The sequence below is a fragment of the Aptenodytes patagonicus genome, chromosome 5 (genome assembly GCF_965638725.1).
Source record: "Aptenodytes patagonicus chromosome 5, bAptPat1.pri.cur, whole genome shotgun sequence".
Classification (NCBI taxonomy): Eukaryota; Metazoa; Chordata; class Aves; order Sphenisciformes; family Spheniscidae; genus Aptenodytes; species Aptenodytes patagonicus.
Window position 1 is genome coordinate 78,824,951 of NC_134953.1, and position 16,370 is coordinate 78,841,320.

Below are 16,370 nucleotides of genomic sequence, written 5' to 3' on the forward strand. Positions count from 1 at the left end.
TCTTCCTTAAATTAAGCAGTAATCAACATTCTGTGCTTTTCTGCCTTTTCCTAAGTATTTCAGTCACCCTTATCTAAGAAGGAAAGGTGTGCTACAATACTAGAAGAGACAGTTACCTCATAAACCCAGCCCCTCTCCCCACATATATTTGGGGAATTTTTGTGTCAATTTTATTGTATTGAACCTTGAGGGTTTATGAGATTAAATAGAAACATAGTGCTAACCTACAATTCTGTAAATATCTAGACATAAATGAGAAACAAAGTGTCAACCATTACTTAATTTCTTAGCCTATGCTTATGGAACAAGCCCACTAACTTTGCTTTCGTTGTTAAAAATTATCTGTAGCATAAAGGTATGGCAACTACCTTTCCAAAAGAGATGACAGTTCTTAGTTTTTAAGATGTTATATTTCCATTCAACCTTTTAAGCTGTTTGAGGTAATGTGCTGATTGTTTCTGTAATGGTTTATATTACCATTTGATACCTTTGTAACTTTTGGCCTACTGTGAACAATGTCAGCTTATTTTCATGACTGAGCCACGTTACAGTTATAAGGTGTTTCTTCCCCTTCGGGCTCTGCATGTAGGGTTACATATTTATGCATGATATGCAGCTGTAACTAGCACATGGAAAAAAACTCTTAAGTTGCTGCTGGCAGCATATCATTAACAGAAGGTACAATAGAAAAGAATGGGAATGGGTTGACCTTCCAAAGAATTATTGTTCAAATGCATTAAATATGAGACAATATTGAAGGTGAGAAATTAAAAAAAAAAAATCAGACACTTTACCATTTAGTTATTCAGATGAGTGATTGCTCTCTACCATTGTTGGTGTATTGACTTTGGTTCCAGTACACTCAACTGGAGCCTCTGTCAGTGTTCCTGAGGACTGAACTTCTGTAAGCATGTTGGATAAAAGACTGGGAACACCTAAAAAGGCTGACTTTTCCAAACCATCAGAATTTATGAACTAATGAAAGACTCATGGATGTGTCTCAAATCAAACATCCTCAGTTTGCTATACAGCTTTTCACCTTTCTCCTCATCTCTATGCCTGGAGGAATTAAACCAAATTAGTTACTTAAACTAAACAGTTCTCTTGTTCTAGAACTGGTTTCATCATAAGAAACCTGGGATGGTTTCTATATCCAACATGAGAAAAATCTCAATTATATACAGTTTACCTCAATCCCGTGTAGCAGGTAGAAACACAGCCAAATTAAAGAGGTAAAACAACTGCAAAAAACTGAAAGGATGTGTTAATAGTCAAGAAGTCCCTTGCAAATAAATTACTGCTGATGTCTGAAGTAAAGTTTAAACTCAATGCAGAACACTCAGTGATCCTAAGATCAAGGAATATTAACATTCATTTCCAGATTAGTTGTAGTGGATAAGCAGCTAAATATACTTTCAAACAAGGAGTTTGAAAGCATCAAGTATTTTAGAGTTGCTTTAGGTCGAGCACATCCTAGCACAGTAACTCTACTCCTTTTCCAGTCGAAGTATCCATTGAATTTATGAGAATACAGAATCAAATTCCCTCAACTAACTTCAATGTACTTTGTATACTAGTTGGGTTTCAGTCACATATGCAATTTAATTCCACAATGGAACAATCAGAATTTATTTCCTACTGTCATCTATCCTCAGAAAGTGCAATTCATACTCCCAAGCTATAAACACGTGGCTTCTGAACTGTACGTGGTGCCACATACTAGCTGTTAATGAGAGGGTAGATCCCCCACTTCTTCAGGAAAATGAGAACATAACCTATGAATGATCTTTTTGGCCGACATCCTAGTTACATGCAATATGTGTATTAGCTGTTTTAAGACAGGGGACTCACCACACAAAAACAGTGGCAGGTTTAACACTAAAACTTTCTTTATACTGAAACAATTTATCAGTGATAAGGAAGCAGAAAAGAAAGGTGTAATATTCTGAAGTTAATTTTATATGAAGGTAATTTTATTTCCAGCAGCTAAAAGAATAAAAGTCTGAAGTGTCAGTATTACTGAACAGAGGCTGACAGGTTCCATTAATTGTAGGCAATCTATTCTATTAAAAACACTGCACTAATTTTATAATTAGTAGGATATCAAATCTTTGGAAACCAGATATTTTAAATTGTTTTTAGATTTATAGTAGTAAATATATTTATTTTTTCCCTAAAATAGCTGAAGTTATTTCTGATTTCATAACTGAAGTTTCTCTAGTCTCTCTTCTCTGCATTTTATATAGAATCACTTTCAAGTTGCATTAATTTATCCGTGCATCCTCTTTATACAGACTCTTTTCACACAGAAAAAGGGCACAAAATAAGCCCAAGGCAGCAAAATTGTTGAGGAATGAAAGCTAAAACTGTACGATCATCAGAAATATCTTGCTCTAAAATAACTTTTCACATTTGATGTTAGAAAAGGACTAGGTTTCAAGTCAAGTGGACTCATCTTTCAAATGAGCTCTATCTTTAAGAGTGTTGTACCTTCCATTTAGTATGATACATACAAAGGCTTCTTTAAATTTGTTACTGCGTGAAGATTAAGATACATAATAAACTGATAAACTATGTTACGGATAATTTGAAATAAAAAAATCTAAAGGGTAAGAAGGTCCATAAAAAATATATCAGAAAAGGTGTTTAAGTTCAGGAGTGATTTATTTTCATGAACTCTCCACTCCATGATCTAGATGCTTGAAAGAGATGGAAAAAAAGTAGCTGAAATGATAATTACTTAAAAAGGTAACAGACAAAGGTGCTGTTCAGAAACATTAAAGTCAGAGCATTATGCTGGGTTAAGATTTTTTTACGACAGCTTTGCTCGCAGAAGCAAGGAAGATAAGCATCGGTCAGATGCCTGAAAGTGCTCTTGTGACTATGAACTTACAGGAATTGATTGACTCTGGTATCGTGCTGGAGGAGTTGTAAGGCCCATAAAGGAAGGTTGATGCGTACTCATCTGTCACGGCGCTGTGAAAACTGGTTTGGCTGCTGTTGTTGTTGTCACTACTGCTGTTTCTGTTGTATAAGTTGTTGTTCAGTTCATGGTTATTTCTGTGAGGCAGCTGCAAGCTGCCATTCAAGTGGCTGGAGATTTGGCTTACACAAAAACCTGTCCTAGAGGACGATGATGTCATTTTGCTCTCATCATCATCTGAAGCAGCATACAGGTTCCCTAGAGAACTGGCTAGTCTGGAGTTTATGGAAACACTGAATGGAAAACACATGCAGGGAAAAAAAAAATACACACAAGGTATGTACAGATATGTAAAAAAAAAATAACAGACAATTCAAGAAGACATTAGGTGAATAACACAGAACATTCTGAAATAATTTGTTTGCACACAGGTTCATCTCCTAGCTCTCAAATAACGAAAACCAGAATTCTTTGTCAGGAGTTCCCAAACTTTGTTTATTCAAGCACTACCATGGCCAACTTTCACCTCTGTCAAACCATATGCACATGCAGGAGATTGTGTTAAAAGGTTTAGGCAGTGGCTGATCTACATTGAAGTACTTTGTGTACATGCAACAGTTTAAGAACTCCTCTTCTGTTTCTTGAAATCAGTAACGTGATACAAGTCTTCAAGTAACCAAGAAGTAATGTGATAAAATTTGAGAATAAAGAGATATTTCAGGACACCCTATTTTTAAGTTAGTTATTTTCTTCAAACAAATATTTGTGCCCAGAAGTTATTAAAAATGCATCAATCATTCTAAATTTCATGTAACATCCATAATTATTTAGTACAACAGTAATAACGGAATTAAACAGCAACAAATCAAGGGCTCATAAAAATCATATTAATTACCACTCAAGTATTCTTCTGAGATTAATAGTATACAGACTTGTGAGAATACTTGCAAAACTTCTATAAACTCAGGTGAGTTAAAAAAAAAACCACAACAAACCAACCCTGATCAACGTAATACTGTTTCTGACTTGATATAATCCCACCAAAACTCTCATACCAGTAGTACAGGTTTCAAATTTTGTTTGTTTTTTAAATCTGCAGGCAACTAAAGTTTGGGTAGTGGAACAGCAAGTCACTTCGTAAGTAAATTTAAGCTTTCTTACACCCAAGAACAGCAAGCACTTCATAGACTGCATATGTACTGAAAACCATTGTAGTATACAGTAAGTATTTGTACCAAAATGAGAATAAGAAAAAAAACCTTTTAAGGTTAGAGCCTGAGGATGTGGAAATTCTGCTTATTCTTTCTGCAGACGGTGAATTAACTGCCATCACTTTGGAGGTCTTCAGAGGAGACATGGATCCTTCTGTGCTACCTGAAGTATTCAGTCTAAAAGGAGTGCAGAGTTTTAGTGAGAAGCAAGATTTTCATAATTGAAATAAGACATCTCAGAAACACATACAGTCTTTCAATACATAGACTGGTATTTTTAAAAGTGGGAATTCTCAAGTCTGAGTACCAAGAACTCAACAGCAAAAACTCAACAGTTTGCCTGTTTTCAAATATCTTTTCAAAAAGCTTTTCAAATATCCCACTCCCAAGTTTTTCCCCTGCTGTACCATATTACACAGTGATAGGCTACTTTTCATCTTGATAATTTGTGAAGTGTCCATTTTGTATCAAATTTATTGTAAATTTGATTATAAATTGTAACTATTGTAAAATTTGAGAAAGAATACTTTTTGTGCTTATAAAGCAAGTAGCTTTCATGAGAACATCATCCTTTCCAAATGACAGCAGAAACATATTTACAAAGTTGCGCAGAACATACAGCTCTTTCTAAGGTAGGACTCTTAATGACCAAATTCTTCATATTTTGATAGTGAGCTGTAAGTACGGTACACTGGACTACTCAAAAATGTTAGCATTATAGGTGTCCTTATTAAAAACTAATAAACGAATAGCCTCGCAGTAGTATGACATTCTCTCCATCCTTAGACCAGGGGATATTATCACGATCAGCTCTTAAAGGATCATAGACCTTGGGTACAAGCTCCAAGCACAGAAGGAACGACACTGAGCAGAAATAGTTTTGATTCCACACCAAGAAAGGGTAAACAGACATCTCCAAGGTCAGACAGCTGGAGTAATCCATCTCAAAAATCCAGGTTGTCACAAAACTGAAGATAATGTGTTCTTTTCAATATCATGCTTTATAATGACAGATATTTTGTCTTACATGTTGTATTTTAGATGCAACGGGGTAAAGGATGCAATCGTTACAAAAACAAAAGACTCAATTCTGCCATTCCTGTAACTCTTAAAATTAGGTCAATTTTCAACTTTACATTTCATTTTCTTTTTGGGGGGCAGTGTCAGTACCGATTTGAGATTAGTACAGGTCATAAATGAAATAAACATTTAGAAAATGAGAAGAATATTGGCTTTATTGGCTCCACAGAAAGTTCTGAACAAAGCATGTAGTAAAGTGTACAGTGAGGGCCCCATATTAAAATATGAAAAGGTACTAAAACTCAATATTTATCTGGTACATCTTCTAAAAAAAAGTACTGATTGTATCCACTAAGCAATACCTCTAGTTCATCTACTAAAACACACAGGACAAAAATGGTGAAGCACACAGGCGATACATAGCCAATTTAGGCTTTTGAGACAAGTATTTAATTTTACAGAGATAAAGCGGTTATGAGTTAACTAGTCATCCTTCATTGCATAACAGCATAGATATTAGAAAATGTGACTGAGGAAATTACTTGTATGTGCTAATTATTTATTAAGAAGAATTCAAGGTATCCCTGAAGTAGAGCTGTACCCCTCTGTCCATTAGATTTATTTCCCCCCCCCATTTGCAGGTGTTTAGAAAAGTTTGTTACCTGCCACTTCTCAGAATTCTGAAATTGCTAATCAATTGATGTGATAAGTATAATTCAAAACACTGAAAATTTATGGCCTGAGTGGTATACATTTAGAACTATAATTTTAAAGTTAATACCTGAAAGGTTGTGATATTGACCTGGTGTGCAGTTTCATGTCTTGCAGCCTAAAGAAACCAAAGCAGCAATCTTTATCAAAGGATAAAAAGTCTTTCCCCTCCCCCAAAGCACACTTGCATGTCTCATACTCGCTTTAAAGTACAAGACTAACGAGTTAAGAATTATTGACAATCATTATTTTAGTTTACAGTTAAACAACAGGTACTTCAGGTTTATTTTCAAACTTCAGATTTTTACTGGTTCTGAAAAACTCAAAATTTATATAAGGAGTATAAAAAAGTAATTATAGAAAGATAACTAAGTTCACTGAAGAACATTTTGTTTGAGACATAAGTTTTAGAATGCTAGATATAAATTTGAAGGTTTTGAAATATTTTTTTTACTTTGTCTTTTACTGCTACATAGTAAGTAGGTATCCTGAACAGGGAGACAGAGGAAAGAAAAAAAAAAAAGAAATTAATAAACCAAATCTGCAATTAATAGATATGTAGCTAGAGAAATTTCCACCACAGAAGGTGGTACGACTAGTAGCACTGCCTTAAACAAGGCCATATACTTGCCATAAAGATCTGATAGCATAGACTGAATTTAAAATTGCAAATTACCTCAGAATTAATTAATTACCTCAGAGCTCCAGTTGTAGCAGAACATGTCCGTCTCCGACTTTTTAAGGCATTAAGCTTATCTCCTTGTGTCATGCCATTCTGAGTTTCCACACCTGCTTTGTCTTCAAAATCATTCTGGAAAACACAAAGTATGCAAGCAAGGAAATACATCAAATCCTTAGAGGTAGTGTAGTTTCAAAGTATTGAACATCTCCTTCGCAAAGACTATAACTTAAAAGGCTGATCTATAATCTTCTGCATACATGGGGCACTACTCTGTCTTTGCATAGTTCCAGTAAATTATATGTACCACTGTACAAATGCACATTCACAGAGGCTTTTTGCAGAATCTGACCTCAAAGTCAGTTCAGGATGCTTGAGTCTAACGCCAGTATTTATTTACTTCAAAGAAGTCTGTTTTTATAGAACTTCAACTCCTTCCTCCATAACTATTTTTAAAGTTATCATCAAGGTGGAAGGGAAGCAGTAACACACAATGTTGTGATACGAACAAGATGAGGAACAAATTTAGATAAAGTCATGTGTCCTGCAAGAGGAGCTAAAAATCAACTTTCCTAAATTACTAAATTAAAAAAAGTTCTCATGACCTCTAGAAAAATACAGTTCTGAAAAAAATTCCCTATGAGAACTTAATAAGGAATATAGAATGAACAGATTTCAGAGTTTTATCCTACTTCTTCTAGCTTTAGAAAATATTATAAACTCTAAGAAATATTAAAAGGTATGCCCACACTGTTTAAATGCCTATTTATAATTTCTGACTGATCTCAGAATACTTTTCTAAGACCCAAGTATTAAGTAGAGACAGTATCTTAAGTAGCAGAGAAATACAAAAGTTACACAAAGCAAGAGAACTGCTATTTTTTTTTTTAATTGCCAAATGAAAAAAACGTGTACCACTTATGCTTCATTTGACCTCAGATCAAGTATTTGTATTACTGCAGCTCCTACCGTGCCTAAATGACCTCACTGCTCTGCATAAAACAGAACAATAGTTTCCAAGAATAATAGTTAACCAAGAACAATAGTTAACCAAGAGGAAAGACTGACAGAAGTAGTAATACAATAGAAGTTAATCAGATGATGTCATGGTCCAAGTGTTACATTAATTATAGGAAAATATAAATATTTTAGCTAGATTTCATTGAAGATTATATGCTAGGCCATTGTTACCTATCATTCAGCCTCAACACTGATAAATTTTGTTTCACTGTCTTTACCTGCCCAACAGTTATTGCATGTAGCTGTTCTGTCCTCTGAGTCTTAGACCTTATGCATTTTTGGGACTGGGAACATTACTTTGTTTTGAGCTTCTAGAGAGCCTCGTATAATGAGGTCTTGAAATAGAACCAAATATCCAAAGAGATAAATGTTTTGAAAACTGGATGTTAAACAGCTTTAATATGACATCTGTAAAAAACTGAAATATACATATTACAGAGAGGGTTACAGTAGAAAAAGGCAGCACTGTGAATTTATCTTGTGAATCTGTATGTAAACTGCTACACAGTGTACAGGTAGTTGAATTACCCGCAAGTAAGTTGCCTTAAATACTGGAAGCAGTAAAGTTGTAGTAGTAGCTCAGATTCAAAAACATTACTTTTACCCGTGTGGCTATGTGCCAGCTGTTTTCATTAGGCATACAAGACCATCTCTACAGTGTTACTGTCTCCAGTTAGTAATCTAGATATTTAACTTTACATATTCCAAGCCACAAACTGAACTTCCAAAAGGGAAATAGTACCTTTACAGAAATGCATTCAAGGTGCTCTTCCAGAATATGACAGATCACATGACAGATGGTTATTTTAATTTATACTAATAACTACCTGAAGAAGGTGCCCGCTACATCCCTGGTCTTTTACATCAAGTAAAGGATTCCGTCAGCAACGTAAAAGCTCTTTAGTTATTACAGAGTTAAGACAGGATTAATCAAATGAATAGTTCCTCTAAACTGCTTCTCACAGATACTGCAGGAAACTACACTTTGAGATTTTTACTAGCCCAGAAGCAGAAGTGCGTTCACTTTAGTTCACACTTCATGCCTATGCTTCCAATAAATAATTGTAAGATCCTTAACCTAAATGTACACATGACATCAGTAATCCATAACACTGTGATAAAGGGATGGACATCTATACACTCATGCATTATTACCTAGAAACTTGGAATAAATAGATTTCCAGGAGGAAAACTGATTTTTTTTTTTTTCCCCTCTGTTCTCCAATAAGCAACTGAAAACCCTGAAAGAATGACTTTAAATAATGCAAACCTTTTGAAGCTTGCAGAGTGACCTATAACAGTTTTAAACATAACCTAAGCTTTTTTCTTTTTTTTTTTAAAGTGGAAATTTGTTCTAATTATGACCTATTAAAAAAAAATTTAGCTGTGAAAAAGCAATCTAGTACTAATAATTTTAGATTTTTTTAGGCTTTTATCTATAGCTAGTTAGTAAAAGATCAGCTCCATCTCTGCTTGTTTGAAATTTTTTCCTACGAACTCTTACCTCCCTGTATTGATCCAAGTCTTGTACTTTATTCAAGCTGTCACTGATTGAAATGTCATTCAAGCCACAAAGAACTCTGTTAATGTTTCCATCAGCTACTCGTTGTTTCTGCTTTGATCGGATGAGATCTCCCTCCAGCCATAACATTGCTTGCTTCCTTTAGGATACAAAACCAAATCAATTCATATCAACAAATTTGCATACACATAAAACCCAATATGAAAACATGCTACTCTTAGAGATTGCCAACATTTGAATCTTCTGTACATCTTCATCTGGAAAAAAAAAAATCAAATCTCTATCACAAAAAAAAAAAGGAAATAATCATTTTCAATGGTTAAAAACAATGACAACCCGCACCCCCCCATCACCAAACAAGTCTGTAGCCATCACAGAAATATTACAGGTAATAAAACTTCATTTTACAAAATCCTACTGGGAAAAGAGATTAACTAAACAGGAATTTGCAATGGTATTTTAAAGGCTTTTAAAACACAACTTAAAAATTCTTATAAAATAATGCTTTTATATACGTAATGTGTAGAATAAATGATGATACAGCACCTTCCAACTTCTTATTAGCATGAGTTTTGTGTATACAGATATTGTGCAGTAAAACTACAGCTGACCTGCACAGTGGAAGTGCTCATAGTCATGTAAAGTTGAACAGGACTCTAGTTTCAATTTTCAGAAAATGAAAGATTATATCCTTCAGACAGGTAGTAAAAAAATTTAATAAATTTAATTGCTACAACGTGCATGGGCTAAGCAGGCTTTTGTTGCTGAGACTGCATTATTCCTTGATAAGGAAGTTTGCTGGGTAGGTATCTGTCATGATAGTTGCATCCAAGAACTGAGACCCTATTACATATTATTGTAACAATATTAAATTCCTATACTGAACAGAGAAAAAAATGAATGAGAAATTAAATCAGAATATACTTTCACTGGAAACTTTTCTTTGTTTGAAAACGAAGTATTACGGCAAAGCTTAAGAGCCAAGTAGTCTGAGCCAACTGCCTAAACTTGCTCAATAATAAATGGGAAAGGTAAGCACTTCCAGAAAAAATTCACTATGTCCCAACAAAATATCAAGAAGGGAGAAGAAGGGGGTGGGGGGGAAAGGGAGCACCACTTATCCCACCTAAACAAAAGTAACCTAGAAAACACGCTTGAATTTAAATACCTTTGAAATCTTTCAAGATTAATTGCATTCACAGTAACAAACTGATTTGATACTTACTTGGGTGGGAGGGTCTCTACAAAAGAACTACTCAAACCTCCCTTAATAAACCTCAAAGTACCTATGAGATGAAGCTTTGACATCTATGAAGGTTGGGAGATCAAAGTTGCAAGATTTTACCTTCTTGTCAGATGCAACTTTGCAGCCCTGAAGGCAAGATACTTTATATTAGAATGATGCAACTGATGTTAGCTCCTTCTTTCTCAATCCCATTGTGACACTACTGGTGACATTGCTTGAATTTTGTCCGATTGTCAGAACAGGTATCTATTGCCACTAGGACAACAGAAAATTCTTACTGAACAATACTACAGCTCTTAGCTATGAATAATGTAGTTATGAATGAAAAAAATCTGAAGGATCTTTGCCTATCTATAAAATCAAACCAAGTATTTATACGCCACTGCAGAAAAGACATGGGCCCTGTTTTTCCTGTCTTTCAAGTAAATAGCACTTACTAATCACACTACCTACTACCTTCCCCTTTCAATTTTGCTCTATTGTGGAAATTGTTATTTTTAAGAGTGCATCATCCAAGCATCAGCACGGTGTGGAGAAGTTTAATCTGCCTTCAGTGAGCACTTGTGGTTTGTGAAAGTTTGTGATTCACAGTATTTTGAATAATGGTGGGCCACCTCTCAGATAAAGGAGTGCCCATTCAGTTGCACTGGAAAATAAATAGGAACCCTCATTCATGCTCGATTTCTCTTATGAATTACAGTAATACTCCTCCTTTCTCTCTAATATCCTCTTGATTTTAAGATGCAAGGTCAGTGCATGTTTTACTGTATTTACACAGTATCTAGCAGAGCTGTTGCATTCTCTTTTTGGAAAAAAGAGAAAAATTTGTGGTGGATTTTCTCAAAATGTTTTTTCTCATAACAGTGAAAATGCCTCCAACTACATATCATCATGTTATCAACTCAAAAATATCAGCATAACTACTATAATAGTAAATGCACAATGTAGAAACCAGTATGAAATTAAACTTAGTGTCTACATCACTGAAGCCAGTGCAGTTTTGTCATTCGTTTCCAGTCAGGATCAAACCTTGAATCACCCATTCAAGTTATCCGTACATGAAGTGTTCTCAACCTGAAGTATACAGTCAATTTTGAGAAGGAGCTATATTAAAACCATACGTTTGTTTTGCTAATGACTATTAGCTCCAAATCAGAAACGCTTCATACGTTATGCTAGGAATCTGACAGAGATCATAAGCTGTCCACCACGTACTTATTTAATCTTTAGTTACAAGAAAGAAAAAAACATACCAGTTATACTATTGTAAGATTCACTTTAAGTGTCATCATAGGCTATATATAAAGTATATAAAGTCTATCCTTTCTACGCTAATATTTTAATAAATCCTTACTGTTGATTTAAGCTTTTGTTCACATGTGGACTTTACACTTCCAACACATTTGTCCTTAACCCTAAATCCCCCAGAACACAAACGTGCAGCGTCTTGAGACCTTCTGCCCCTTAAGGTGACAAAATGCACAGCACTCCAGAGAAGATGATTACTACTGAGTAAGTTTGATTTCAATCCAATTAACTAACCTTAAATATATTGCAACAGGCAGTAATATACGACGTCAGTAGACGCAAAGTAGATCCTATAAATAGCGCAAGATGGGTAAGGATGTAGAGAAGCAGTTGATTCTTAGTAGCAAAGAAGGTATACATACTCTTCCAAGAAGTGTTGCTGGGGTCCTATAATAGAGCCTGGTCGACATATTCTTATCCAAGCAATGGCTTCAGCATGTGTGAACTTGTGGTGTTTCATTATGTAACAGGCAATCAGTGTTCCTGTTCTCCCCAGGCCAGCTACAGAAACACAAATTTCAACATTCACATACGAAGTCATGAGCACTTCCTAATTATCAAATTGAAGTATGGGATATGAGAAGACTTCTTTGCAATGTTATTCACCAACTTAATATTTGAAGAAAGAATTTCTGATTCAGTATCCCGTTTATCACATAACTGGATTTCAATGCTGTAGATAGAAGAACAAATATATACTGATAAAAAGTTAACAGCATTTAAGAACACATGCAACAGTGATCACTCTTGGCACTTGCACAATTCTACTTCAAACTTTTTTTTGTTTAAAAAAAGGCTGATATTTTAAAAAAGCCATGACCAAGCCGGATACAAACTTCATATTTATAAAACCAGTAAAAAACAAAATCAAAGTACCTTTGAGAGGCCAACACACACATTTTACAAATCAAAGTTCAAACACATGCAAATACAACACGACAGATTGCAGCATATGTCTTCTCAGCCAGTGGCTTTTTCTTTTTGAATCAGTTTTGTTGTGAAACCAACCTATAAAACTATTCACTGCTATCTGTATAAACAGCAATGAATGTTGACCAGCATATAATTTTATATATCAATCGCTTAAAATAATTTAACCCACTGCCCTCCAAATCACAAACTAATACTGGTTTTAAGAGGATTAGGAAAATAGAGACAGGAAAATTAGCTTTTACTATCAGACAAATCTCTAACTATAGAGTAAGACTTCATCTCTTCTTAGCCCTGTGTCTTATCTACTAGTAAAGTGTCTCCCCATTTAAACCTTATTTTCCCGCAAATACACTATTTGCAATTTACAGTCTCATGGTGGCCAGCTATTGTTTATGCACCGACAACTATCTAAATGGAAACTCTCTAAGCAGCCAGACATCCTTGCTGACAATTCTATACACAACTACCAGCTCTTTACATTTAACCAATAACTAAATCTTGCTGTGACTTTTTGGAAAGTTAAGATGATTCAGGCAAAAGGATGAAGGTAAAAAGTTCACAAATAGTGAGATTCCATAACTATATACTGGAAGACTAGCTCTGAAGAATCATTTAAAAAGGGGAAGTATTGTTAGAGAGAGAGAGAGAGAGTTTTGGGCTTGGGTTTTTGTTTTGTTTTGTTTTAAATGCAAGAGGAATGCAACATGCAAATAGATAACCAAGAGCTGTACTATACTAAACATCTGAATACGGAAATGGTCTTTAAAAATTGCAGGTAACATCTACCAACTGCACATATCACTAAGACTTCAGTTCTTTTCTCTAAGTTCCTGCTAATGTACAAACTTTCTATAGCAACCCTTTGCATTAAACCATTCCATAACTTCTGGGACAAGCAATTTCTAGTGTGGAAGCTGTGCTTGGAATACTTCTGCAATTAAGAGCACAAGAAAACTACAGACAATACATTAACTCTGACTTAACTGTTGTTTTAACTTTGTATAGGCTTATTTAGAAGGGTTTAAAAAACCTAGAAAGAATGAGATTGTTGGTTTGCTTATTAAATGGTCAGATGACAGACCAAAAATACTTCAGTTTAGCAAGTGCATATCTAAGTCACTAGAAAAGTACATTGTATTCCTTTAGCAACTAAGCCTGGAGAATAACAATCTACTCCTGCTAATCAATAATTTATACTCTCATTTATTCAATTAGCAGATGTCCAGCTTATTAATGCCAGAATTTCTGGGTTCTAGCCACAGTAACAACTTTTGTTAGCAAATAAACTTATTTATCTTTGATATGCATGTTTATTGTTCATGGAAAAATTATGAATGAATAGCACTATTCTTGTTTCAGATCAGCAAGACATTCGTCTCCACAATGTCCTTACACAACTCTAAACATAAATCAAGCCGAACCCTTCAAAGCCTTTGTTAATCGTTCTTGACTAAGCATGTTTTGTGTATTTTCTGGCTGATTTGCTGAAATAGGCTGGTTTGAAATGCTGGCATCACAATAACTCGCATTAACTTGAAACGTGGAAGTCATGCTCCACAGAAAAATGTTTAACAGTCCAAAAGCACAAAGAAAACCTTTCAGTCTTTTGCATTTCCTAGCCAATTATCATAATGCTGTGAAAGCATAATGCAAAAGAGAAATCTCCATCAACTAAAACTCAGCCTTCAAGTGATATTAAGAAAAAACAGAACAATGAACAACAGATTGTCAGTTACTGTAAGTAGTAGCGTAGGATGAAAGAACTTAATATGCACATGAGAATAACAGATATTTGTCTCATATTTAGTCAAGTATCATAAAGCAATATTACTTTCACAACCAGAAGGTGTTATTTTTTTAAATGCTTTATTTCTGGAATAAACTCGATGGATTTATATTTATTTTGAACTTCAGTCTGAGACATAAATAAGTGCACATACCTTTACAATGTACAGCAATAGCACCGTCAGCATTTTCACAGATGTTCAGGAACCTCTGAACTATACTGTCGCTTGGTGTGCTTCCATCTATGAAGAACAGGTCATAATGCTCAAAACCAGCATCGGTAAAGCGTTTTGCCTCATAAATTTTTTTGTTTAGTCTTATGACTGATGTGACATTATGTTTCTTGAAATAAGGAAAGTAGGCTTCAGGTGCATGAAGAGGATAACCTATAAAAAAATAAAGCAACAAACATTTAACGTCATAGATGAAGTTCAAAGTCCTACTAATCAAAATTGCCCGCAAAACCTTTTCTGAATGATAAACATGCTAATACTGAAAATGCTTTAATATTTTATTCAGAATAAACATGTTAAGTGATATAAAAAAATTGTCCACAAAATGCTCATGAAGACCCCTATAATTAAAAAAAGGATCAGAAAAAAAAAAATTAAAGCACAGTACATGTGAAACACCGTACTGTCTCCTGTTTAGCCCATTCCTCTCTACAAGTAGGGTTTTATATATAAAGCTAGGCACATATATGAATTCAGCATTTCAGAACAGCTGCTTATCTATAGTCAAGCTGCAGATCAAAGAATAAGAACATGCTTTAAGAGGAAACACTGTGTTTATGAGGAAAATAGATTGGTGATCTATACTATGGACAAGAGGAACAGTCAAAGGATAAACTGTAGTACCAGAAATATTCTTGCTCCACTGTGAAGTAAAAAACCTTTAGTGCCTTGGTTCAGTTGAGAGACAAAAGGATCTTCTAGATGATGATGGGGGGGCAGGGAGGGAGGTCAAAGACCAAGCACACCACAACTGTTTAGGACACTTTCACCAAATAGATGTTCTCTGTCGACGAGGGTGTGAGGGACTGTGTGCACATGCACACGTCTATAGGATGTACATATGTAAAACGTAGATTGTTCTTGTCCATTAACAATTAAGTCTTACAAACAAAACACAGGAACAACATAGCTGCCACAAAAATCAGAAGGTCTGTCATTGACTAAAATCATTGGTTTATCTCCAGAATTTTTATTACCGTTCAAATAAAGTCCAAAAGCTTCCTCACAAAACATGGGTCATTTCTACAAGTCATACATGTGTTTGTAAATGCAATTAGAGTCACAACATAATGAGAAAAATGTAGCTTTGTAATGTGTACTTACACTCACCTGGGTTTATTTGTAGCCTCATAACTGGATTTTAAGCATTAGTGTTAATTTAGTAATTTTCAGTTATATACATGTTAAAAACAAAACACAGGTTTTCCAAATTCCATGGAACAATTTAAGTAATTTTTGAAAAAATTCTGCAAGAAGGGACTGTAACAGTGACTGGGGAAGAAACCCAACCCAACCTAAGTATTTTCTCCCTGGGTTTTGTTTAAATCTTCAGTGGACACTACGCAATTAGCAGCATTCCAGTCATAAAGGAAACATGAGAGAGCAGAAGTGAAGAAGAGAGTGTTAAAAAAAAAAAAAAAAAGAGATATTCAGAAAACATGCTCACATAAACAAAGTGACAAGGCACAAAGAATAAGGTGAAATTCAGCAAAAATCTTATTGTAGTTTTTAAATGACTGATTTTCCTTTTAGCTGGATCGAATCTCTGCTTTCCCTCTGTCGGTCAAGTTTCTCTTTTTTATTCCATTAGAATCACGTAGGTTCTTCCCATTATCCCAAGAATCTTCAGCAGTAAAGGCAAGCTTCTTTTTAAAGTCTTCACTGGCCTTTGTTACAAAACTCTTAATACAGTCTCCTTTGCTTTATGCAACTGACCTTTACTTCTGCATACTTATCATATCAGGTGTCAGGTTCCAGGAGAAACATAAGGGCCCTAAA

General features: G+C 34.8%; 1 protein-coding gene across 1 annotated transcript in view; it reads right to left on the minus strand.

Annotated features, from left to right (window-relative positions):
• CDC14A (cell division cycle 14A) overlaps positions 1-16,370 on the minus strand; it is a 67,720-nt gene that overhangs the window by 8,381 nt on the left and 42,969 nt on the right. Inside the window, 8 exon segments of the mRNA XM_076337905.1 lie at positions 2,894-2,954; positions 2,956-3,216; positions 4,183-4,311; positions 5,936-5,983; positions 6,561-6,676; positions 9,069-9,225; positions 12,003-12,141; positions 14,514-14,744. Of these exon segments, the coding sequence (XP_076194020.1) occupies positions 2,894-2,954; positions 2,956-3,216; positions 4,183-4,311; positions 5,936-5,983; positions 6,561-6,676; positions 9,069-9,225; positions 12,003-12,141; positions 14,514-14,744 (1,142 nt within the window).